The sequence below is a fragment of the Tamandua tetradactyla genome, chromosome 5, assembly GCF_023851605.1.
Source record: "Tamandua tetradactyla isolate mTamTet1 chromosome 5, mTamTet1.pri, whole genome shotgun sequence".
Lineage (NCBI taxonomy): Eukaryota > Metazoa > Chordata > Mammalia > Pilosa > Myrmecophagidae > Tamandua > Tamandua tetradactyla.
In genome coordinates this window covers 37,161,409-37,188,036 of record NC_135331.1, presented here as the reverse complement: position 1 = coordinate 37,188,036, position 26,628 = coordinate 37,161,409, and the positions used below count along the sequence as shown (strand labels likewise).

At 52.2% G+C, this 26,628-nt stretch overlaps 1 protein-coding gene across 2 annotated transcripts in view; it reads left to right on the top strand.

Moving 5' to 3' along the window:
• The window catches only part of MN1 (MN1 proto-oncogene, transcriptional regulator), a 47,026-nt gene extending 26,356 nt beyond the window's left edge, over positions 1-20,670 (top strand). The window contains exons 1-2 of one of the 2 annotated variants that reach the window (XR_013175815.1): positions 15,208-15,610; positions 17,559-17,646. Coding sequence is in view for 1 of the 2 variants with exons in the window: in XM_077160718.1 (XP_077016833.1) it covers positions 17,559-17,740 (182 nt within the window). In the remaining variant the exon portion in view is untranslated. Of the gene's footprint in view, positions 1-15,207; positions 15,611-17,558 lie in introns of those variants that run through there. The other variant, XM_077160718.1, reaches the window with a different exon arrangement.
• Positions 20,671-26,628: the final 5,958 nt, after the last annotated feature.

The following is a 26,628-nucleotide window of genomic DNA, read 5'->3' as shown; positions in this document are numbered from 1 at the left end:
CCAGAGCACTGTCTGCATGCCAGGTTTGGTGCTAAGTGCATTATCTGTGCTTCTCATCCATTTCTCCCAACCGCGGGCACACTTTGCATTCCTCACTCCTATTTGAAAGGGAGGACACTGAGGCCCGGGGGGAATGAGCTGGCTTGTCCGAGATGACACAGCCAGAAAGCAGCTGAGCAGGGCTTCTACCCACAGCTGCAGATGTCTGCTCTTGCCCCTTTGGGGCCCATGACCTCGTCTGGAAATGGGGGGACAAGAGCACATGGCCACCTGCAGGAGGGACCTGAGGTAAATGACGTCATGCCCTGGAGCCTTTTGGCACAGGCATCCAGTTGGCGCTCATTTAAGCACAAGCCAGAATCATGACTTGATTACTCCAAATCCTTTGACCACTCCCTTCTCTGCACCCCAGTTATTCCTGTGTGCCTCGATTTTCACCCCACCTCCCTGGTAAGGTGAGTGGTACAAAGTGTTTCCACGTAGAAGCCGAATTAATTTCATGTAATTATCCCTGATAAAATTAAATATTACTTACAATTAGTCTCGGGCAATTTCGCTACCGAGAGGCGGCAAGGCAGTGGGGTGATGAGGGCAGAGTTGGCACCTGCTGGGCTGGGTGCGGGGTGCTGGGTGGGCACCACCCCTGCACCCCAGCGGCAGCAATTGTCGCTCCACCAAGATGGAGAGTGCTGGGGAGGGCTGGGGTGGAAGGACACACGTGACTCCTTATCTTGTTTCTGAGGAGCCCCAGCAAACAGAAGCAGGCTTGGTTTTTCCAGGAGGCGGATGGATGATTGTTTTGTTCCTTGGCCTACCTGGGAGATCCCAGCACTCAACCTCCAGGGACAGGGTAGGAGATTTAGCTTTTTCCTCCCCAAGTTTCAAATCCTAGCAAAACCACTTCCCCAGCGGTGAGAACCGGGCAAGTCATCTCCTTCTCTGAGCCTCAGCTTTTCTTATCTGTAAAATGGGGGTCATTGTGACAATCCAATGAGCTAATGCAGGGGTCAGCAAACTTTTTCTGTAAAGAGTCAAAGAGTAAATATTTTGGTCTCTGCAGGCCACGCAAATTTCTGTCCCAACTACTCAACTCTGCCTTTGTAGCTTGAAGGCTGCCACAGACGCGATGCAAACAAATGAGGGTAGCTGTGTTCCCATAAAACTTTATTTATGCATGCTGAGTTTGGATTTCATATTATTTCATTTGCCATAAAATATTCTTTTGATTTTTCCAACCATTTACAAATGTGGAAAGCATTCTTAGCTCACTGGCTACAAGAAAACAAAACAAAGCAAAACGCCGTAAGCTAGATTTGACCTGCAAGCCATAGTTGGCCAACCCCAAATGCTTAGCACAGTGCCTGGCACAGAGAAACTGTTCGTTAAATGATAATGACTATTACATTTTTCTGGACTCAATCCCTTTTTGGGAGGTATACTTAAGAGAAAGTTAAAAATCGGTTTGTATCATGAAGTCAGACAATGATGATTAGGAGTTTTTAAAAACTTTTGAGTTTTTACACAACAACTTTACATTTTTTGTGTTCTTTGACCAAGGTGGGACCTGGTTCCTTATTGCAAGGTGACCAAAACCCAGAGAGGGAAAGTGCTTTGTTCAGTGTCACACAGCTGGGGAAAGACGGAGGCGGGACCTGAGCCCAGGGTGGTTCTCTGCCAGGTGCAGGGCTCACCTAGAAGGACCCCGGAGTCCCCTCTGGCAATTTATGCGTTGGAGAGTGCACTGGCCTGAGAGCCGGAATACCCCCTTCCCTGAGCTTCAGTTTCTCCATCTGAAATGGCTGCCCTCCAAACCCCCGTCTGTGTACTGGAGTCTGACTGCGTGTTGGGTATCTGAAATCTCTCCCTGTCCTCCTTTTAGTGGTTCTAGAATCTCGTTTACAATGGACCGACCTTTGCAGTGCTTTCTGACTAAGGATCGTGGAACGCATCTCCTGCCCTGGCTGAACGTTCGAGAGGGAGAGTCTTGTAAGCTGAGGCTGCGTAGGGATGGCCTTTCCCTGGGTTGGGTGGGGATAGTGTGAAATCCTGCGTGGTCCAGACTGAGCCCTCGGGATGCCGAGTATCACATTAGATTGCCATTTAGACCATCTTCCTTTGGGCACCGTCTGGAAAGGGGGAATAATAATGCGCCATTGCAGGATGCCATGAGAATGAAGGAAGGTACCAGTGAACACCAAGGCTTGGGGCCCGCCACAGAGCAGGTCATCGATGAGCTGGCGTTGTTATTGTCATTACTGCTGCGATCATCGGTCACTTTCCAGGATTCTGGGGACTCTGAACCCCAACTGTCCAGAGCTTTAGTGGGGGAGGTAGGGGAGGTATGGTGGGCAAATCGGGAGGCTTTTGTAGTCCTGGCGTGTGACCTCCAGCCTTGGTTTCTTCCTTTCCACGATCAGACCAGATCAGGCTCAGTGCCCAGTACAGGCTCAGTGCCCAGTGCTCATCTGGATTGATTTGTTCTGGCTGCCTGGAGTCTTGTGTTGAGAAAGACTCTGAGGCTGCACAGGAGGAAGTGGCATAGGAGGGGGTGGCTCTGCTGATGAGCTGTGTCTGCCGTGGGTTCGAGAGGAAATGTGTGTTGGTGGGAGTGCCAGTGAGAGATAACCCTGGAGGGTGACCCCGTGGCTCCTTTTGAAACCCAGAGTTACTTCAATGTATGGAAGCTTCCGTTTGAAAAGGATGGGACCCGAAACTGACAGGGCCTGCTTTTGTTTGCTAAGAGAACTAGTTGTGGTGACGCCCGCTGGCGCAGATTGGAAGAGGTTTTGTAGATTCGTTGTAGAACATTCTGCTGGCTGGAGATGTCCTATGTCTGTGCTGACCCAGTCCCCACGCCCATGCTCAGGGCTTGAACTACCGCTCCTGTGAATGAAGAACTCAGTTTAAAATGTTATTTAATTTTAATGAATTTAAATTAAAAATGCCACCTGTGTTTCTTTTTTTTGGCCAGCACAGTTCTAGACTCAGAGAACCCTGAGTTTGGATGGATTCCCCTCCCCCTAAATCGTTGACCTGCCACACTCCAAGCGCCCCTGAGCCCAGGGTGGGCGGGTGGGTGAGAGTGAATTGCCCGGTGGCAGCCTGAGGCATCGCTGTCTGTGGCTCTGCCCTGAGCAGTTGTAGTTTTGCTCAGGGGGGGCGAGCTCCACAGAGGCGGGTGAATTCTTCCCCTTTCTGCAGGGGACCCCGCGAGCTGGCGTGCGGGTGAGTGGGTGAGGTCTGGCGTGAGTGACGCGGTCCGCGGTGCGTGCGTGGCCGGCTCTGATCGCCCCAGGGCACCCGGTAAAGAGGCACGCGCTTCCAGAAGCAGAGTAGGTGGCGGAGAGGGAAGGCAGGGTGAAAGTGGGAATCAGTTTTCCTTCTTTCCTTCCCTTCTTTCTCCCTTCCACTCTGTCACCTCCCTCCCTCTCTTTCTGGGAAAGTTAGAAGAGTCTTCGGAAAGGGACTCTGTCTTATCCTGCCTCTGCTGCTCCCTAGCTGTGTGATGCTGGGCAAGTCACCCACCCTCTGTGAACCTGTTTCTGCATCCTCTGGAATGGAATAACAACCCCTCCCTCTGCAAGTTATGGTGAGGGCCCCGTGCAGCCACAGACACCCTGTGTGGTCCCCTTCCCTGGAAATAAAGCAGAAAGGGAGGTGGTGTCAGAGCATGGAAGGGAGGGTCATTTAACCACCTTAAAACTCCCCTCAGGGGTTACCCCAGTAGGTCTGGGCATGGGGCTCAGTTGGCAGAGGGGTGGGCTGGGTGGGGGTGCTGGGTCAGGGAAGGCCCCCTCCTGGGCCATCATCCCCAGCATGGAAGAAATTGCAAGCGTTCATCACTGCTAAGGGGCTGGCAGCTGAGACAGCTTACCTGAGTTTTCTCCCTGTGTTTTCTGTCCACTCAAGGCACCTGCATATTTGGCTCCCTTTCACCCCAGTGAGGTGTCAAACAAACTGGGAGAATTCTACCTGAAATCTTGGAAGAGGGTCTGGTGGCTGGGTTAGGATTTTGGCTGAGGGGAGAGGTGTGGGTGGGATTCCATGGCCTCTGGGTGATTTGTGGGAGGGTGTGGCCCCTTCTTGGTAAGTTCAAGGGGAGGAGAAGTGGGTACCCACCTCCCCACCCCCACCCAGGGAAGGGACTCGTGTCCTTGGCACCCAGACAGCTTTGGAGAGTTCCAGATGATGTGGTTTGAGTTTTCCTCACTTAGGCAGTGCTGCAGGGTTTGCTCCTGCCTTCAGGAATTAAGATGCTCAGCACGTCTTGGTTGAGGCCCTGCCATGTGCCAGGTGCTGGGGGCCACAGCGATGTACAGGAGAGTCGAAGCCTTTGGCTTCATTCAGTGCACATTCTAAGGGCTGTGGCATGAGAAGTCAGGGTGGGAACAGGAGTATGGGGGGCACTGGAATGCACTGAGGGAGCTTGGAGAGTGACCAGGTGAAAGGAGAGGAGACAATAGTGGTCCAGGGAAAGGGGCACCTGGCAAGAGTGATATTGCCACCTCTTGGTGACGGCATACCACAAACTACATGATTAAGCTTTCTGAGTGAGGAGGGGACAAAGTACTGGCTTGTATAGGCAGAGCAGAATACACACATCCAGCTACCATTCTGCCCCTGACTTGTCTCTCTCTGGCCCCAGTTTCCTCAGTGTCCAATATCTACCAGCTCAGTCTTCCCAGGGTCCAGTTTAGCTTTCTCTAGAAGATCACAAGGATGAGGGGCTATGACCTCTGCCCTGGGAGGAGAGGTCCCACCTCTCTGTACTGGAAACATAGGCCAAATCTAGAAAGTCCTTCATGGAAGTGGTATGTGAGTGTTGCAAGATGTGTCCTGGCTGGGGAAAATTTGATGGAAGGCAGGCTGGGGTAGGCTTCCATGCCCACCTCTGCACACTCCCTGCCTGGGAGGAGCGTGGACCCCTGCCTTCCCCTCGGAGGCTCACACTGCACTGCAGGTGTTGTAGGCTCAGCGAGAGCACATAGAGCCAGGCCAATCGGCCTCATCCTGTCCTCTCTCATAATGCAAGGTAGAGATTAGCAAGCATTTTCCATCAGTGCATGGGATAATTTGGGATGGGAAACACCCATTCGGGTGGCCTCCTCAGGTCATGGGGTCACAGTCCTGGCAGCTGGGACACCTGCCTCTTAGAAAGGAGATGATGGCCCAGAGAGGGCAAGCAATGCATCCAAGGACACCTACAACCAGATTTCAGCAGAGCCAGGCCTTGGTGTCCTGGGGTGGGCGGGGAGAGCCCAGTCGAGGGGAAAGCAAATTGGGGGATTATTTGTGGTGGGCACACTTCTCCCCAGAGAGCCGAAGGTGGGACCTGCTGGAACCCTTGGGAGGTGGGAGCCGAGAATGGGTGAGCCAGCACGGGGCACGCTGGGAGTTCTGTTCCTGTTGTTTTGGTGGGAATGACCAAACAGCTCCTTCCGTTGCTGAAATCAGCATCTGCTGCCCCACCCGCCTCTCTCCCCTGGATGAGGCAGATGCCAGGGGGTGGTTAAGAAGATGCAGACCCTGAACTCACACAGACCTGAGTGTGAATCCTTGGTCTGCCACGAAGAACTGCCAAGAGGATAAACAAGATGAGCCAGTGAGTGAGTTCTGGGCTCTCTCCGTCCCCGTTCTCCTGGCCTCTCACCGTCCACTTTGTCCATCCCTTGAACTATCCCCGAGTCATTCGCCAACGAGGCCAAAGGGCTCTGCCATGCAGGAGAAACTGTTGGGAGATTGCTGTGACCTGCCACTGGTCTCCTGGCCTGAGAGATGTGGACAGACTCGGCTCTGCCTCAGAGAACCAAACTTTCTCCTCTTGCATTGCATTTGTGGACATGTTCTGGAGTGATTTATTTTTAAAAACAAGAGCCCCCACCCCCAACCATCCATTTTCATGCTTTGTTGATTTTTAAGTAGGAAGGCAGAAGATTTCGGTGCAGCCCGTGAAGGAAGGTCAGAGCCATGGTAAATGAGGAGGACATTTCTGGTTTCTTTAGGGTCCCAGTGTGAGTGTTTGCTGATCAGCGTGTTGTTTACACATAGAAACATATTTCTAGAGGACCTGTATTGAGCACCTGCTGTGTGCCTGGCTGCCACTCCTTCTTGTGTTGTATTTGGATGAGTGATCTCTCTTCTCTAAGGCACAAGCTTAGGGTTGGCAAGCTTTTCCTGCAAAGGGCCCGACAGTAAATATTTCAGGCTTTGCAGGTCATGCGGTACCTGTCACAACTACACACCTCTGCCAGTGCAGCATGAAGGCACCCTAGTTAAATTTAAACAGATGAGTGTTGACTGTATTCCAATAAAACTTTATTTATAAAAACAAGCCGAGGACCGGATTGGCTCTGTGGCATGACCCTGGCATGGTCTTCGTTTGTGAAATGAGGGTACAAGAACAGAAGCTGCCTGCAAAGTTTTGATGAGGGATTAGCATGTTTGCAAGGAATTAGTGATTTTAAAGAGTGGACATGTTAACTGTATTTGTTATTATCTGTTATTGTGAATGTGATCACATGTTGCCCTCCCAGCAGCCTTGCCCTGGATATCTGTGATCCCATTTCACAGATGGGGAAACTGAGGTGCAGAGAGGTTAATTGACTTGCCCTTAACCCTTCTCACCGGTAGATGGCCTGGGACACGTCACTGCTTCTCTCCAGGTCTCGGTTTCCCCACCTACTGCCTCACCGAGGATTCATAGGTGTGAATACACAGGGCCTGATAAAAAAACCAACCTCCTTCTTGGGGTCTCATGGGAACTTTGGAGCCTTCTCTCCCTCTGTTTCCCTCTAGGCCCCAAATAGAGGCTCTTGATCTTTCTTCCAAAATAATCACACCAGGGTTTGGAGTGCCCCTCTACCTCTCTCTCCCTGCAAAGCTTTAAACTCCTCCTCTGTGACGTCTTCCCAGATCCCTACCTCTCCCCCAGGGTCCCCCGATACAGGGCAGCCTTTTGCCCCACAGGGATTAGGTTCTGCTTTTGTAGTTACCTGCTTACCAGGCCATCTCTTCCCCAGCCTGGGGATGGGTCACCTCTCGAGCCCAGTGGCCAGCACAGCCCGGGGTGCAGGCATGGTTCTGATGTGCTAGGCCATTGTCACACTGTTACTGCCATGGTGAGAAGCCCCTACAGGCTGCAACGGGCTCAGGTTCGGGGGAAATGAGCGGAAACAGCTAATGACAATGTTTCACCCCCTCTTGACCAGTCGGGAATGGCCAAACCCATTTTTCAGATGAGGAGAGGGAGCCTGTGGGACAAGGGGCCGATTGAGAGTTGCACTCTGCCAGGCAGTGCCAGGGTTGGGACTCGAACCCAGGCCTCTGCTGCAAAGCGCGTGAGTGTCACGACCGGTCCTCAAGCAAACCCCTTCCTCGGGGAACTGTCCAGGGCGAGCAGCTGCTTGCAGCCCCGCTATCCTCAGGCCCCTTCGGCACGGGAAGCACCATGGAGCCCCCTGCAGCCCCCCTGACGGGTGGGTGAGATGGGTGTCCCCGAGTACCCCCACCCAAACCATCCCTACTTTCATATATATATTTTTTTAAACTCAGGCTTGCCATTGAATCCCGTCCTTCCAATCAGCTGAAAGCAATGAGGTTCTAATTGCATGTAAATGCACGCAGATGTGTATCTTATTTTACAAAAAGAATGATTTAGTGGGACCGCTCGCCATGTGCCAGGTAGGGGGCTCTGTGGGGTATGGGTCCTGCTATGAGGTGGCACCCAGTTTACAGGTGAAGATGCTGGGGGCCAGAGAGGGCCGGTGACCTGCCCGGGCCACCCAGCGTCGGACCCCACGCTGTGGCGGTACATTGTGGGCTAGAAGACCAGAAACTGAGAGTGGGGAGGGCTGGGCTGGAGACAGGGCTGGAGAGGGTCCCCAACATCATGGTAACGATGACAATAATAATTCTAGTAGCAGGGTCGAGTTACAGGGTGCATCCCCACAGCCCGACACTGGGCTAACACCTGGCATGCACTATCCCACAGACTCTCCCACCAGCCCTTTGTGGACGATACATCTCATAGATGGGGGAAACTGAGGCTCAGGAGTTAAGTGTCTTGCCCAGAGCCGAGGCCGAAATGCGATGCTCGGGACTCCATGTGCAGTGTTCTCCCCTCCCCGTCTCCCGAGGACACTGTCAGAAGGAAGGTGTAGGTGGAAGGGCTGGCCTCCAGCCCCTGTCACATCCAGGCAGCACACAGGCCAGGAGTGGCCCGGGGGGCACGTGGGCTGCACGTGTCACAGGTCACTGGCTACGCACCCGGAGGCGCCAGGATAGGAGCTGACCCGAGCGGCTCCAGCCTGGAGCGAGGAGCTGGCCGTGTCCATCCTGCGGCTCTGGCCCTCGTATGCCACCCCAGCAGATGGGCCCTTCCAGGCTGGGGAGGGTCCTCCAGAACCCAGTATCCTCCACATTCTCCAGGCCTGCCCCCCACCGGGCTCTGACGATGCCCCTGCCACTCCCCTCAGCCCCTTCTCGATCTAAATGACAGCTCCCTTCGGCCAAGTCAACCCGCATTAATGTCGAGGTTTCCAAGGCCCTGGCCGAGTGTCAGGCCAGGCTGAGCTGCCGCAGGGGCTGGTGTGAGACCCCCTGCTCCACCCTGTGCTGGGTGCAGGATGGTGGGGCCTCACGTGGTTCCCCGGTCATCAGTGGGGGTGGGGATCTCTTTGTGCCTGGCACTGTGCCGTGGGTAGAAGGGCCACACAGGCCCTCCCTGTCCACCAGAAGCCCTTCCACATGGGCTATCAGATGGGGCTCATGGTGCATTTAAAACTTGTAGGCAGCTTCAGTGGAGAAAGCATCCCATGGGGCATGGGGTTCATGTCAGTCACTGTGTTACCCTTAGCAGATCTCATGCCCTCTCTGAACCTCAGGGTCCTTTTCTAAAAGGTGAAAGTGCTGCTGTCTGGGGGGGGTGGGGCGGGTAGGGAGAGAAGAGGGAGACAGAGGAGAGGGAGAAATGTACCTGCCACTAAAGACAGGTACATTTGTTACACTTTTTTTTTTTTACATGGGCAGGCACCGGGAATCAAACCCGGGTCCTCGGACATGACAGGCAAGCACTCTTACCTGCTGAGCCACCGTGGCCTGCCCTACATTTGTTACACTTTGCACGTAGCTTTAATCAAACCACACACTTTGCTGCCACACTTAGGAATGACCTGGGCTCTGCTGCTGGCCAGCTGTGTGTCCTCCTGGGCCTCAGTCTCCTCTTCTGTAAAACGGGCAGAGTGTTGGGCTCTGGCTCCATGGCGGGGAGTTGGTTCGCTGAGATGGGCAAGGCCTGGCTCGTAGAGAGCCCACGATTGGCATTTGCTTTATATCTTCGGTGACAGCAGACACAGACTTGCTCAGCTTTCCTGTTTCCTTTCCTCAGTTGTCAGGGTGACACCATGTGCTGGCAGCTGACAGAGGTGGGAGGGCAGAGAAGGGCCAGGTGATGCTGGCAGACGGTTGGGCTGAGTGTGGCTGCTCCCCTGGGCCACTGGATGCCTCTGTTCCTTGGTCCCTTGTCAGTGGGGGTTGTGGGTGGTGTGGTTCACTGGGCTCCCCTCTTAGGCTGAGATACCCCAGGGTCCACCACTTTGGGGCATTTTCAGTGCTAAATCTGATAGCTCCAAATAGATGGAAGGGGCTAACTGGATGTGGGTCAGGAGAGGTTATTATATGTCTCCTCTTTTAGAGAGGAGCAGACAGGCCCAGAGAGGGGGAGTGACTCACCCAAGGTCACACAGCAAGCAGGATGGGGATGAGAATGTGAGTCATATATGTTAAAACATTTAGCAAAATGCAGGGAGTGACAGCTGGGAGGCTGCGTCTGCCGCCTGGGCCTCCAAGCTGGCTCCTCCAGCCTTCACTGGATGGATTTGTTATCCTCTTCTACAGATGGGGAAACTGAGACTTGGCAAGTTGGCCTGCCCAAGGTCCTGAGCTGGTGAGGGGGGTCAGAGCTGAGATTCAAATTGAGTTGGGATTTGAATGCTGACCTCTGTGCCCAGCGTCCCGACTCCCTGCCAAGCTGCTGGCACTGGGGAGTTGTTGAGCGAGCATCTGCTGTGGGGTTTTGCTCTTTTCCTGCTTGGCTCAGGTGGGGTAGACCCTCTTTCTGCTGCTGGATATCTCACTTAGATTTGTGGTTCCCCATCCTTGAGCCTAGGGTCAGAGAATCTCCCAACCCTGTTGCCTGCCTGGAAGAGGGGATCTGACCCAGGTGTTAAACATGGACAAGGAGCTGAAGCAGGGTCCTCCTTGGAGGGGGGCCCTGTAGGAGGATTCCAATTGAATTCTGGAGGTCAGCCCCCCTACAGTCGGTCTCCCAAATCCCCACAATGGGTTCTTAGAAAAAGGCCTTAGCAGTGAGATTTTGCTTACTACTGAGCAGGACTCTATTTCCGTAACCTCTGTCTGCCCTGATAATTAGAGGCATTCCTGAGCACCAGCTGTATACCAGACACTATATAACCTCATCTCCCTTGCCAACGGGGCTGGGTGCCATCCTTATCCCCTCTGACAACGAAGGAAGCTGAGGCCCAGAAAGGGAAAGTGACTTGCCCAAGGTCACCCAGCTGGGAAAAATGCTACAGACCATGCTCCATCTGCCTCTAAAGTCCCCTCATGTCGTCTTCCTTTTTTGGTGGCCTGTTTGCAAGGGCCCCAAACTCAGGTCTCTCCCTACTCGAGTGAAATGGCGTCAGCTCTTCCCTGCAGCCGGCCAGATGGTACCACTGGCGTCATCACCACTATGGAGGCTGAGGGCAGAGTGCCGTCCACCAGCAGGGAGGAGAGTCACGCAGCTGTGGGTCGGGGGTGTTGGAGAAACATCATGGCAAGGTGACATCAAGCAGCATGGCGGGAATCAGCAGGGGTGAGGAGTAGAGGGTGTTCTAGGAGCGTGGGGTGGAGGTGGGAAAGATTAGGGTTCCACTGAGAAACTGCAGAGCTGGGGCTTGTAGTACAGAGGAGGGTTCTCAGTGGGCCAGGGACTTTACCCTGGGGCACTGGGGAGCCATGGAAGGTTCAAGCGGGAGAGAGGTCTTCTCTGGTTGATGCTTCAGGAAGCTCTTCCCAGCTCCCAGGGGAAGATGGGCTTTGGGGGCCAGCTGGATGCAGAAAGAGCATCGAGGTGGCTGCTGCAGGCAGGAGATGGCAGCAGTGGCCTGGACCAAGCTGGGCAGTGGGGCAGGGGGGAAGCAGGGGGACTCTGGAGGCAGCCTCTTCCCTTCTTGGTGCCTGGGGTGTAGAGGGCAGGGAGGAGGGGCTTGCAGTGCTCAGAGCCTGCTTGGGAGTGATGGCCAGGCGCTCACGGAGACGCCAAACCGGAGCTTCGGGATCTGAGCAGACGCGGATGCATCTGGGAGCTCGTGGCTGGGGAGAGGACAAGGGGAGGGTGGCCCAGCGGCCCAGCCCTGCAGCTGAGTGGCAGCTGTCACGGAAGCCAGCGTCTCCCCCTTGCCAGGTCCAAATAAAGGAAAAACCAAAATACATTTCCCTTTGTCGGAATCCGGCGAGGGTGAGTCGGGCGAGAGTCATTTCGCTATTGTGTTCTGGGGCCCACACGGCTCCTTACATAAGCCCTGAGTTAAAAATACGCTCGGAATTCTAATTTGCCTGCTCTGCCTGGGATCACAGCCTGGGCCCCCAGCCTCGGCAGGGACAAGGAGGGGCAGGCCTCTCAGCAGCGCCCGGGCCCCCGCCGAGACAAAGGAACTGCCCGTGGCACCAAGCTGACAAACGGCCTTGCTCACTCTGGCCACTTCCAAAGCCCTGAATGTTAAATAATAGTAATAGAAATAATCAGGAGAGCAGCTAACCTCTTTTTTGAGGGCTCATCACAGACTAAAGGTTTTACCGTAAGATCTCATATAACCTTCTACCCACACTGGGAGGCAGATTCTCTTACTGGTCTTTTTATAGCTGAAGTTGTAGCGGTTTGCCCAGGTCACACAGCCGGAAAGTAAGGGAAGGTCTTAGCCCATGTTCTGCTTCCATGTTGATCCCCAAAGCCCATTGTCCTCTCTGAGCTGAGTGAGCTTCCCGAAGCCCCAACCAGAGCAGCCCACTCTCCTGCTTGAAACTTCCATGGCTCCCCAGTGCCCCAGGGTAAAGTTTCTGGTCTTGCACGATCTGGCCTGTTCTGTGCAGCTCCCCTCGACCTCCCATGGCCCCTTCCTCCATATCCCCTGGCCTTCTCCTGGGTGGGCAGGTCAGAAGCCCCCTACCCCGAGGAAAGACTAGCCGTCAACAAGGACCCGTTAGTGGTCAGAGCTGGCACTGACGGGCCCTTACTTTGTGCTGGGCCACGTGCTAAACACCTTATGTGGATTGTTGCATTTAATCTTGCTGACTGCCTCCATGATGGCCAGCCTGACCCCGAACCACCCCCTGTCCCCTGCAACCTGTCCCCAGTTCTTATAACTGAGGTTCTGAGAGCCGAAGTGATGTGGGCAAAAGTCCCTTGCTCCGTAAATGGTAGCTGCTATCGTCGTTGAACTCAGGAAGAGAAATGAAATGCCATTAGGTATTCACGCAATCCCTTTTTTTGGCACCTGCCCACGGTGCTCTCTTTCTTTTTCTGGGATTTATCGTCCCCGTTGTGGATTGAGAAAGTGAGAGGACAAAATCTGACATGGGTCTCACGTTTGCAGTGGGAAACGCAGGAGGCCGCCTGTTCCTTGATAGCCTGGTATGGAGTTGGCTGCAAAGAGATGGCTGACCAAAAGTGCTGTGGGGGTTAAGACGGAGCTGGAGAGGAGGAAGGAAGGGGCTCGAAGAATCAGAGAGGATTTGTGTACATGAAGCAAGAGCCGGAAAGGGTCTTCGGGAGAAGGAAGAGCAGAGACGTCCCAAGTCCAGGCTGCTCCGTTGCAGCCGGAGATGTGGGCCCCTGAAACCCATCCTGCATCCCTCCCTGCCCCGGGAACCAGATGTCCCCACCCAGCCCCCTGTCCTGCGTCAATGGAGGGAGGTGCACATGGGAACAGGACAGACCGGCCCCTGGGACCCACGCCCTGCATGCAGACAGCACGAGCTCTTTCTCCCACGGGGGCCCTCCGAACTGCACTGAGCCCGCCTTCCAGGAATCACCTTCCCCAGGTGCCTTAGTTTCCTGAGGTCGCTGTCACAGGATACCGCCAGCCAGGCACTTAAAGCAGCAGGACTGTATCATGTCAAATTTCCAGAGGCCATTAGTCCACAAGCCCCAGGCATCGGGTGGGCCGTGCTGTCCGAAACCTGCAGAGGAGAACCCTTCCTTGCTCCTTCCAGCTGCTAGCCGTCATTGGCCCTCCTGAGCTGGCAGCTGCAGAACTGCGGTCTGCCTTTGCTGTCACACATGGCGTTCTGTCTGTCTCTGTGTCCAGATGTCCTCTGGACATAAAGGACTCCGGTCAGATTGGGGCAGGCCCACCTGAGCTAGTTTGGCCTCATCTTCACTAATCACATCTTCAAAGACCCTCTCTCCAAGGACGCTCCCATTCCCAGGACAGGGTGGGGTTAGAACTTGGGCTTCTCTTTTTGGGGGATGGGATTAACCCCTTAACTCCGGGGTTCAGATGAGGAAACTGAGGCCTGAGGAGAGAGGTGAGGTTCCCACAACCTGGGGGATTCTGGGGTTCGACCAGCTCGAAATCCTGGGCTGAGAGGTAGGTGAGGGTCTGGCCCAGAGCTGGGGACCTGCACCGCCCCCTGCCCCGGTGGGTGACCCTCGTGCAGCCCCCACCCCTCACCTCTTGGAGCCAAACAGACCAGAGTTGCCCCTCCCCCTGCAGCCAGTCTGATGGCGGAGGCAGGCACCTAACCAGCCGAAAAAATGACAACGATGGGACGGGTTCTGTGGTGTCTGCCGGTGCCAGGCGCCGAACAACTCCAGGGTCCCCCTCCACCCTGAGAGCTGGGCGGGCGGGTCCGGGAGGGTTGGGTTTTTTTCTTTTTTTTTTTTTTATCTCTGGGTCCCAGCGTGGGGGGCTGGCTTCCCCGCCACCGCCGGGAGGGAGAACCGGGACTGAGGGCCTCTCCCCGAGCCCAGGCAGGCCCCGACCTGAGGCTGGCTTCCGTGGCTCTGATTTATCTGCTGCAAGTCAGCAGCCTGGGGGATGGGGGGCGGGGGTGGGGGACACAGTCCCAGGGTGGGTTGGGTCCCCCCACCTGGAAGGAATCCAGCAGGAGGATGCGTTCGGTCATGCTTGGGTTGTCGAGAACTGGAGAATAAGATTCTCTCTTAAAAATACTCCCTGCAATGCCAGACGGGCGGCTCTCTCTTGCTTGGCCGAGGCAGAGCTGGGGAATCCCATGCTGGGTCTCCTAGATGTGGGGCCAGCTCCTTCGCCACCCCAGGTGCACCCTCTGGAGTGGGGAGATGTGTCACCCTATTGCTGGGCATGTGGGGTGATGGAACCAGACAATACACAGAAATATGCATCTGCGTCTCTCTAGCGTGCCCTCAGTAAATGCATGCCCCAAAATAAGGAAAGTCTCGGAATTGTTTATAATTTGGGAATAAAAGCATCTTTAGGAAATTTGGCCATCTGGGTGGGTCTGTGACAATCACGCAGCACCTCAGTTCCCAGGTGGGTCCCCCAGCCTCCTCTGCCTCGGCATGTTGCTCAGGAAACACCAATTTCCCTTCACCTCCCAGGACTTGCAGCAACCGAAAAAAGGAGTCAGCTGTCTTAATGTGGGGGACCTCTGGCCTGGGTTTTATCCCCCGAGCCCCCCCCCCCTTATCTGTAAAATGGGCACAAGCATTGCTGCTTCGGCTCCTTGAGATTATGCGTGTAAAGTGAAGGAAGGAATCCCCTTCCTAGAATTTGTCTGCTCACTGGCACCCCAATCCCCTCCCATCTCCACCTTGAAACGCTTGGGATAAAATCCCTTTCCGGAAGAGTAAGCAGTGGGGTGTCGTGGGAGTGAGGCAAGCAAGGGCTCAAGAGTACGGGTACGGGGGCTGTGTCTGTTTCACTAGACCCAAATCTGATGTCTCTGGGTTCCTGGAGGTGAAGCCCGGGTGTGTCATTAGCAGAGAGACAGCCGGCTTTGAAACCCTGGGCTCAGAACCTATTTCCCCTCTCATGAAGTGGGGCACAGGCTCTGATTTCATGGGCAGGGGACTGCCGAGAGGAGAGGTTACCTCACAATGGCCTTAGGGAACCCCTGCAAAGATTCTCACCCCCTGTGACCCTACCCCCTCACCCAGATACTAAGGACAGTTCTAGAAGCCCAAACTGAAGTTCTCTCTGTGCCAGGCCATTGTGAGGCTCTAAGGCACCTGGTTAACCAATGAGGAAATGAGGCTCAGAGAGGGAAAGTGGTGGACTCCAGGCCACACAGCTGGGATTCGGGTCCTGCACTGTGACTGCAAAGTAACTGCGCTATGACACGGCCTCCTAGCCCATCCCACCGTCACTGCAGGCTCCATGAGGAGGGCAGGGTCGGTCTGTCATGCTCCCTGTATCAGACTCCCTGCCCCCCAGACTACAACCCCAGTAAAGGCTTATTAATTGAATGAATGAGAATGAAGGACTGTCGCTCCACAGCCCTCCTCCCGGGACACAGGCCCCAAAGCTGGGTGTCTCTGGGACTCCAGGGGTGGGAGCCCCAAACCCAGGTAATTAGTCATAGCCTGGCCTCAGCTGTCTGGGCACATCCTTTGGGAGGATTTTCTCTGCAGGCCATAGCTCAGCTCTCCTGGGAGGCCCCCTGCTTAATCCCGGAGGGCGGGGTGGCTGCGGTGGTTCCCACCTGGCCCAAGGCCCTTGCTGGGCCTGCACAGGATGCCGCGGTGGGCATGCGGATTGTGGTGTTCCGTATCTAGGTGTGCTCTCTCGGCTGGAGCTGGGGTGCTTCACCCCCAATTTCAGTTTTTCTCACTTCTACTACGTCAGAAATTCACCACTAGCCATCTTCACACTTGGCTGTTTCCCTTCCCAGCTGTGTGACCTTGGTTCACAGAAAAGGAGAAAACTGAGAATACTAACTGATACATAGTAAATCTCAGAATGGAACCAGTATGTGCTTGACAGCAGTGAATTAAAAGGTCTCCAAAATGACTGCACCGTCCCTTCCGGCTTCAGAACTCCAAGTTCTCACTCCCAGCAGGGTGAGAAGGTTGCCTTCTCACCTGTTGCCTTTGTTTAACAATTCACTCTAATGGTCTAATTCATACTAAGGTGTGAAAGGCTGATACACTCCCTTCCCTTCAAGAGTGTCCAACCCATTGGACCATTTGGATTGGCCTGTAACCATACCCTTGGTGATCTGTAGTGTTCTTGGTGTTGGATGACTGAGAAGAAAATTGGGGGGATTTTCATTTAGGGGACGGGGGAAGAACAGATCCCCCCTACACACACACGTACACACACACACACACATTCCCTTCACACAGCATTTGGGGATGGGCAAAGGCACTGGTTTGGTTGGGGAATCCAGACCTTCAGTCTTTTCTGCCCTCTGCACTTCACCCTGTGTCCCCGTGTGGATAGCGCTTTACAGTTTACACAGACACTTTTATGCACGTAATGACCTCATTGACTGATCCCATTTTCAGAGAAGGGGACTTGACTGAGGCTAGAACTCGAGTCTCAGCCTGCAGGTTGGTACTGTGTGACTTCAGGAAAGTTGTTGTGCCGCTCTGGTACTTAGACTCCCCATCCATAAAATGGGGGGTGGGGGGAATAGGGGGGCTAGAAAACTGAGCTCAGAGAATGGGAGAGAGTAAAGAGAAGCAGTTACCCCAGGTACCTGCCCCTACACTTGAAGCTGCCTCAGTCAAGCCTCAGCCTTGGCTCACCAAGGAGGGGCCAAACACAAGGGGGCCAGGAGGGAACAAAGGGAGAGGTTAGGGACCTATGGACTCCCTGGCCTCCTCTAACTGTGCTGAGTTGGGTAGTTACAGGCACCTTCCCCACGGTCCCTTCTTCTCTGTGGAGGGTGCTACGTATTTTCTCGCATGTGACCCAGACATTGCCCCACCCTGGGTCTCAGTTTTCTTAGCTGTAAAGTAAAGGTGACATCCCTACCTTCTGAGATTGATGTGTGGTTTGACAGTATTTAAGGAAGTCCCAGCACATAATATGCCTTCAGCAAATGTCTTTCAAGAGGATAAGAATGTGTTCTGTGGCCCAGACAGGCAAGCCTTCCCTTTACCCCTCTTCTGCATCTGGAGAACTTGTACACATCCTTCAATACCCAATTTAAATGACTGTCATCCAAGAAGCCTTCCTTGATCAGCGTCAGACCTGGTTGTCTTCCTTTGCACTTGAGATGTCTTCCAGTTCTCCAGAGATGGGCAGACCCTGTGTTTCTCCTACCCGACTCCCCTGTTTCCCAAGGGGGAAACTGAGACGCAGCAGTGGGCCTTCTCTTGTCAAATTCAGAGCAACAGCAGAGGAATTCGAACCAAGCATCTCTAGACCCCCTCGATCCATCTTTACCCATGTACAGTGGGCACGGACGCTGCTCTCTCCTCCTCGTGCCTCTGCCACTGGGTTCCCCATTAGAACCCCCCTGACTGCTGGGCACACCACTAACGTCCTCTCTTCCTTCTTTCTCGACAGCCCACGACCTCCCCGCAAACAAGGCCTCGGCAACCCAGCCCGGCAGCCACTTGCAGTGCCTGTCTGTCCACTGCACAGATGACGTGGGTGACGCCAAGGCTCGCGCCTCTGTGCCCACCTGGAGGTCCCTGCACTCCGACATCTCCAACAGATTTGGGACATTCGTGGCGGCCCTGACTTGAACCAACAAGAAATACCCCCTCCCCTCATCAGGCCCTCCCTTCCCTCTCTCTCTTCCCCTCCTTCCCCCCAACTGACCCACTCCCTTTCCTCCACCCCTACCCCCACCCTACCCGACTTGTTCATTTGAAAGGGCCACTATTGCTGAGTGGATGATTTGTTTTTTTCTAGGTTGGTACCTGCTTAGTGGCATATGGACCGGAAAGGGTTAATTTAAAGGGGGGGGGAGGGGAAACCTCAAATTTTTTTTTTTTTTTTTAAAGAAACTCGGCTGCCACAGTATGTTACCAGTGTTAACCTTTCTGCAGTTAGCAAACTTTTGCTTAAGCCTTTTTCCTGCTAGGTAATTCCCCATTTTTTCTGTAATCTTGGCATACATTTTTTAGATGACCTCTTTCCTCATTTTATTTTCATGCTGCTGTATGTCCAAGTATTGTTATTTCATAATAAGACAAGAGTTGATTTCTTTTTTTATTCTTTTTTATTCTTCTTCTCCCCACCCCCTCTTTTTTTTCTTTTTTTTTTTTTTTTTGCTTTGTTCACTGCTTATTAAAATGGAAATCCTGGAGAACAGTAGTTCTGGAATATTGCCGGATGAAAGTCAAATTGTCATCACAATATTATATATTGACACCCAACTGTCATCAGTCAGGCAGGAGACAAACAATTAATGCCCCCCTTAGGTATTCTGCCTGGGATTTTGTTTTGTCTGCTCCCTAAGAAAATAGAGAGAGATATTTCCGTTCCTACAAATTCACATGCAGCCTCCAGCTCCGTTCTCTCTCCTGCTGGCAGCTGCCCCTCTCTGGGTTGGAGGTGAGAATGCATCCTGCTGGCTTGGTGGGAAGCAGCTGGAATGTCCACAGTGGTGTTTTCTCTCCGTTTCTGGGCCTCTCTGCAAATGTCCAGGCTCTGAATTTTCACTCTATCCTGAGCTGCCTTGGTGTGTCGGGGGTGGAGCGGGGACCGGCAGTGCCCTCCAGCTTGAGGGGCCTCTGGGTCTCTGGGCTCATGTCCCTCGTTGCAGCCAGATCGACTAGGCTTTGGGTGCTGGGATAGGGTGGGGGTGGGGGGTGAATTCTTGGCCTTTGACCTTTCCTGGCAGCTGTTACAGGTCCAGGCTTCACCAGGGAGGCAGGAGGGGACAGGGTGAATTTCTCCCATCCCTTCCATTCCATCCCCATCTACTTTCCCACCTCTAACCTGGGCAACCCACAGAGCCATTTCCTCACCGCCGCCACCACCAGGGAGAGATGAGGCCTTAGCCAGCATTTTTGAGGGGCTCATTCAGTACAGGGCTCAGCCTGCAAAACACCCTGCCTTGGAGCCTGGGTGGGTGTTTTTGTTTATTGTTTTTGCAGGGGTGTGCAGACTCCCGAGGGATAGAAGAAGGGGAAAGAAAGGGAATATAACCGATAACTTTGGTTCCTTGGTTGTTAAGCCCTGGAAATGCCCCCATTCCCCTTTTTAATCTCAGCTCACCCTTTACAAGCCTGGTGCCACATCCCAAGCATCTCAAGAGGGAATAACTTCTCCCCTTGAGCGAAGAGGGGTGGTCAGCTGAGCTGGGCAGCAGAGAGCTAGGCCAAGGCCTGTAACCATGGCCTCTGGCCCTCCCTGAGTGACGGTCATTCGAGGCCCTGGTGTTGGCAGAGAAGGGCACCTTTGAGTGCTCTTGATACCTGCGAAGGGCTCTTATGACTTAAGAGGGTGGCAGGTGTACCTTGATTCCGGAGTGGGCCAAGCGAGAAACGACCGATCATCCCCCTTCACCAAAATCGGTGACTCTGAGCAGATTTTATTTCCATTTTTGTTCCCAAGCGTGTCTTATTAAATGCTCAATTTCATGCCTCCCCCCACCTCCCGTTGGCCCCCAGAGTCTTTAGATCCAGGTTTTTTTTGTTTTGTTTTGTTTTTTGGCAAGTCACCCGAAGACTTTGGACTTGCCATACAAAACCCACACCGTTTATTTCAAAGAACTTTTCAGTGAAGGGAGAGGGGTCTAGAGAAACCTCGCTCACCGCCACCCCCACCTCCCTCCTTCTCTGCTCTCCTTGGTCAGCACCTTTGGCTCTCGTGTGCAGCTGGGCCGTCTGGGGTCCTTTGCCCAGGCAAGGCAGAAGCAGGTGGCGCGGATTCATCAGCGAGATGGTGTGTCCCGACGCCCTCTCCTGAGACTGTGCCACCAAATGAAAGCAAAGGGGAGCCAGACTCCCCTCCGCCTCCGACTGCAGGAAACCTGGCCATATTCTGGGCAAAAACTCGACGCCACCTCCCCCCACCCCCGATTCTGCAATGTACAGCTGTTTGAGAGCTTCATTATTTTCATTTTGAACCAGGAATGATTTCTCCTTAATTGCTTAAGGCCGGGGAGCAAAGTGTCCTGACTTCTGTCCTGACTTTCCCAGCCATTGAGCTCATCGGCGCACTTGGCCATCAGGGTCATGCTCCCAGCAGCCTCGGAAACCCCTGACGTTTTAAACGGTCTCGCTCCCCATGACCCCAGAATGGAACAGCTTTAAAAATAAGCCTTAAGCAAAAGGATGTTATTTCATTAAATTTGGTTTAATGGAAAGAATAAAAGCAAATTAAAAACACACCCAACACATGAGACTCCAAACACTGGTAATCGGTACCGCATAACAAACTCTTCTGGAAAGAAAACGAAAACGTTGTTGCACATGTAAAATATGAGAACTTAACTCTGCTGTGTGTTAGGCAATCCTGTAATCTTTTTTGACTCTTAAAAAAAAAAATTCATTTCTGAAATGCTTGGTTGGAAGACTGTGACAATAGCTCATGAAATTGAGTGTTATTTTTTTCTTTCTTTTTTAAAAAAAATATGTAAAGTGCAGTCTTCTGTATTCATGCAAATTGTATATACCTGTATATGTTTTCCTGAGCAGCTAAATAACAATAAATATGACGTTAATGGTGAGTGTGGTCCGTGTGTGGATGGGGTTTATTTTTGTCTCCGCCCGACCCCACTCTTCAGAGTCCACGGGGTATTGATAGGCCTGGACACTGCAGGAGCGTGCATGCGTGTGTGTGTGTGTGTGTGTGTGTTGATGCTATTCCACATCGAGGAATCTTGGGGCTTCTCAACCTTGGTACATTGACATTTTGGAGCTGGCAGTTCTTTGGGGTCGGGGGCTGTCCTGTGCATTGTAGGATGTTGAGCAACTCCCTGGTCTCTACTCACCAGAAGCCAATTAACAAACCCCTCCAGTCCTGACAACCCCAAATGCCTCCAGGCATTGCCTGGCCCCCCCCAAGTGGCCTCGACCAAGGTCACCCAGGGCCGAGAACCACTGGTGTCTAATTAGTGCAGGAGGGAGGCGGCAAGGGAAGCCGCCCCATACACACACAACGGTTGCATCGTGCGGTTATTCTTTTGGGATCTGGCATCCAGTTTCAGATGCCAGTGTGACCATTTGGTCAGCTTTGTAAACTCCTGTAAGTGATGCAGCTTCTCAGCACCTCCCTTTAGTCATTTATGAAAAGAGTCGACCAGCTCCTGGCTCATTAGAGGAAACAGTTTACATGGGGGGGGGGGGGCTAAGCACAAAGCCAGTCACGAAGGGAGGGCTCCAAGTGTGTCGCCGCCATCGTCATTGCAGCTTGGCGCAGCTGGTGCCGCTCTGACATTGAGCATTCCCGGGTTGGACGCCATCTCCCCTTCTCAGTTGCCACAGGGCTTGGGCTAGTGATTTAACCTCAAATGCAACCTGGCTGGAAGGGTTACTGGAAGGGCCTGTCTGGTTCCAGGCCCTGTAAATGTGTTGGCTTTCCCTTGGGTCCTCTTTGACCACCTGCTCTACTCCGGCACCTGCAGCCTCAGGCTCAAGGCCACTGTAGAACCTTCCCCTGCCCCTTCCTTTTGCTCCTTTAACCTCTCAGTGCTTCTCCAAGTGGGGTCCACAGATTCCAGGCAGCAGAAACACCCAAGGATGTCTGTTAACTGCAGATTTCTGGCCTTGCTCCAGACGACTGAAGCAGAACCTCTGAACGCTTACTTTACACCTAATTGTAACAGGTGTAGTGACTGTCTTTCCCAGCCCACGACAGGTCAGCTTGAGGTTGGAAGACGAGTAGAAATGATGCAAGCAGATTGAGAACTGAAGCAGGGACACTCAGAGTCAGGGTAAACAGCTCATGCACATCCACCTGTGTCTCTACAATGCCCCCCCACCCCTGAAAGCATCATGCTGACACAGCATCTTAACGGAAGCTTCCCGGGTTGGCATCAAACTGGCAAGAAATTGAACTGTGTTCAGTAAATGCCCCATCTCAGAAGAAGAGGACACATTTAGGAAGATTACCACTTGGCGTTCCTTTGACTTTGGGTCTGGACTCCTGAGTGGAAAGACCTTTTGGAATTACTCAGTCTGCAGGAGCAGCCAGGGAGCCTCAGTTTTCTTGGCACAGAAGTGGGCACAAAGTGCTACTGACCCTGCAGAGCTGTAGACAGAGCACTGAGCTCAACGTCAGGCACACAATGGGGAGCCGACAGTGACAGGTCTCTCCCACCTCTGGGGGACCCCTTCTCAGTGGCACCTGGCAAGCAAACCTCCCAGACTCTCCAGATATAAGAACATGTCTCTCCTGCTGGTACTTACCTTACTTGCCATGAAGGATGACTGCCATTTCAGAGACCTGGGTTCCCACCTCTCATCAGTAACCAAAGGACATGTACAGGTGCAGAGAATTCAAATTATTTCCCATCAACTCTACAGACAAATTTACTGAGCTCCTACTATGTATCAAGTACCAAGGATCCAAATAATAAAATTGCCATGAATTCAGGGTGTACTGCATGCCAGACTTTGTACTAGGGCTTCTGGAGACTAATATTCACATTGAATTGTCACAGCAACCTTGGGAGGTGGGCAGCATTGTCCTATTCTGCAGACCAGGAAAGAGGCTCAGGTGGATGAGGGGCCCACGGAAGAAGAAAGCAGCTTTGAGTCCAGCTGGACCCGCATCAAAGTCCAGCCTGCACTTAGAATGCTCCCAGTCTAGAAGGGGGATAGTCAAGTACATTGATAATTAAAGTGAGGGAGATGAACCCGATAACCCACGGTGGCACAAGGGATGGGTGTCACTCTGAGAAATTCATGAACCCTATTTGGGAGGCTTGGGGAAGGCTTCCTCTAGAAGATCATGTTCAGATGGGGTTTTGCAGGATGAATAAGAGTTCGCCAGGTGGTCATACAACACATATAAATTGATCCTGAGTTGGCAGAAGTTTTGTTGTCTGTTTCGTCCATTCAAATTTTAAATATTTCTTTTTATAATGCAATGACATATTTCTCAGAATATAAGGTTTTAAGGATGAGGCCTCTAGATTGATCTTCATTTGGAAAAATTTAAACATCTCCTTAACCTTTAAAGGTCTCTTGTTCAAACTGACAGTGGTATGTGATTGATCGTGTTCGGGAGCTGAAGAAAGGAAGAGATGTGAAAGAATGATGAGTATTGGATGTGGGCATTTGGGACACTGCACGTTGGAGAGGAACGAATGAGTTCATGCCTCAGAGGGCCCTAGAACCGAATGGACCATGGATTGAAAGATTTTGGAGGGCAAGTGGGAACATGTGACATGGGAGCTGAAACATCAAGCTATACTTTGGCTCTGAGGAAGGCCAGGTCTAGGAACTAGCACAAGGCTGGTCTGCCCTGCGGGCTGAACTTCTGTATTGAAATACCATCTTAACCAGATGTCCTGTCTCACAACCTCAAAATGGCTGCCTCCACCATCATCTACAATCCCAGGGGCCGAGAGGCAGAAGGTGACTGGGTGGCCGGATTAGGATAGTGGCAGCCGGCCCAGCCCCACGCACAATGCCAGGTGCTGGCGAGGAGTGCCATTGATCTGTAGTGGGTGGATGTTGAATGAATTTTGTTGTTGCAGCTTCAGAAGGGGCCACATTCTCTGGCGGAAGATTCTGGACTGAATAAAGTAGGAAATCTTTACCTGGGGAGTTTTGGTTTGGGCCTCGACTTTCCCTTCTTTACAGTGGGTGTAACCAAGGTCCCTTTGAACTTTAGCATCTGTAACTCTATGTCCTTGAGCCTTCAATCCCAAGTTTCTGACCGAATCAGCCAACCTCAACTGCAAGTTCCAGAAGCCTCATTCTGTGGCCACATTGTGCCTTTAAGGTATTTGGAGCAAAGGGCCCAGTTCTCAGAAGAGGGAAGAGAAGGAGGCTGAGAAGTAAAGATGCCACCTCCTCTTGGGGCCCGGGAATTTGGTTAGGGATCGGTGACTGGGCTGGGGATTACAGGGGGTGACAGGCTCTGGCCGGGGTGGCCCCAGACTCTCAGGGTGCAGGGGTGGACAGGTTTTGGGGATTGAATCATACCCTACAAAAGAAAGGTTCAAGGTTTAATCCACATTTCTGTGACGTGAACCCAATGGTAAATACGATATTTAAACATATTAAGGTGAGTCAGGGTAGGGGTACCTTTGTGAATAGGGCCTCTGAAGATCCCATCTGGAGAAGCCCAAGTTGGATCAGGGTGGGCTTCAGTCCATACAACTGGAGTCCTGATAAGAAACGGAAAGCAGACACGGAAGAAGACACCGGAAGCTGGAAGTAGGAGAAGCCAGGTTTGCTGTGGGAGGGAGGACTGCATTGCTAGGATGCTCCCGACTCTGAGAGAAAGCCTGGCCTCGTGCCATCATGAGTTTGGACTGACAGCCTTCAAGCCCGTGAGACCATAAGTGCTTGGTAAGACAACCTGTTGTGTGGTATTTGTCATAGCAGCTCTGGCAAGCTAAGGTAGCAGGTCATGGCACCTAGGTGGCACGCCTCTCTGCACCTCAGTGTCCTCATCTGTAAAGTGGAGAGTATGGTCACAGCAGCACGTACTTCAAAGGACGTTGTGACTTTGCAGGTGAACTCACTGCCCTTCCCCCCTTTTCCCCCCCTGCGCCCCTTCCCCCTGCCGGTACATGGGACCTGACTCTCAGGGATGTAAGTCTCCCTGGCAACGTGGGACAGAAATCCTAGGATGAGCTGGGACCTGGCATCAAGAGATTGAGAAAATCTTCTTGACCAAAAGGGGGAAGAGAGAAATGAGACAAAGTGTCAATGGTTGAGAGATTCCAAAAGAGTTGAGAGGTTATCCTGGAGGTTATTCTTATGCATTATATAGATATCCCTTTTAGTTTATGGTTTATTGGAGTGGCTGGAGGGAAGTGCCTGAAACTGCTGAGCTGCGTTCCAGTAGCCTTGATTCTTGCAGATGATTGTATAATGATATAGCTTTTACAATATGACTATGTGATTGTGAAAACCTTGTGTCTGATGCTCCTTTTATCCAGAGTATGGACAGAGGAGTAAAAAAATAAGGCTAAAAAATAAAGAATAGGGCAGGATAAAGGGTAAAAGGAATTGGGTAGTTTGAAATCCTAGTGGTCAATGAGTGGGAAGGGTAAGGGATATGGGATAGATGAGTTTTTTCTTTTTATTTCTTTTTCTGGAGTGATGCAAATATTTTAAAAAGGATCATGGTGATGAATACACAACTATGTGATGATATTGGGGGCAACGTCACACTGTGGATGGACTATATGTGAGTGAAGATTTCTCAATAAAAATATTGGAAAATAAAACACAACAACCACAGCAATCAAAAAAAAGGACTTTGTGAGTCTCCAGCGAAGAAGCCGTGTGAGAGGTTTCACCCAATCTCTGGCGCACAGGAAGTGCTCAATGACTATTTGCCATTTGTAACTCAGTGATCATGGGTTCCACTGAGCTGCTAGCATGGGCTTTGCACTGAAAATACGGAGGGGGTGATGCAGGCATACAGTAAGCGCCCACTAAATGCTTAGACCTGCGCTGTCCAATATGGCCGCCACCAGCTCCATGTGGCCCTTTAATGCTTCAAACATGGCTGGTCCAAATTCAGATGGTCCAGGTATGTAAAACACATGCCGGATTTTGAAGCCAACACCAATGTAAAAGTATCTCACTAATCAAAATTTAAGTTTTCTATGTTGGTTACCTGTTGAAATGATCATATTTGGGAACTACCTTTAATATGCTATCGATGTTAATTTCCCTTATTATTTTTTTTTACCTTTTTTTGGGGGGGGGTTCTGCTCATGGAAAAGTCAGCCATGCTTTTTTACCTTTTTAATGTGGTTTATTAATTTTCTATTGCTGCATAACAGATGATCACAAACTTAGTGACTGAAAATATACACATTTATTATCTTATAGTCAGTGCTGGTCAGGAATCTGGGCAGGGCTGAATTGGGATCTCTGCCATCAAGGGGGTTTGCTGGGTTGTGTTCTCATCTGGAGGCCTGACTGGGGAATGCTCTGCTTCCAAGCCCATTTAGGTTGTTGGTAGATTTCATTTCCTTGGGGCTGAATGAGTGAGGCTCCAGCTTCTTACTGGCTGATGGCTAGGGACTGCCTTCCATTCCTAGAGACACCCATAGCTCCCTACCATGGGCCTCCTCCATGCACAGCTCATGACAGGGCTGTTTGCTCCTTCAAGGCCAGCAGAACAGTCCTTTTCTTCAGTCTTCCAAGATGAGTCTTATATAATGTCAGGTAATTAGTCATGGGGTGACAACCCATCACCTTTGACATACGGCATAACCTATTCCAAGGAGAGACATCTCATTGCCTTTGCCATGCTCTGTTGGTTAGAAGCAAGTCACAGGGTCCACTCTGTGGGCTTGAGGAGATGGGATTATATGAGATTCACACATGTGGCTCCTAGAAACATTTTTAATTACATATGATGCCTCTATTTCTATTTTATTTCTACCTATTTCTATTGGACAGTACTGGTCTAGAAACTTCTGAATTGTGCTGTGAGGGTTACTCTGCCTTTGATTGAGGAGGAAGAGCAGAGTGGATAAAAG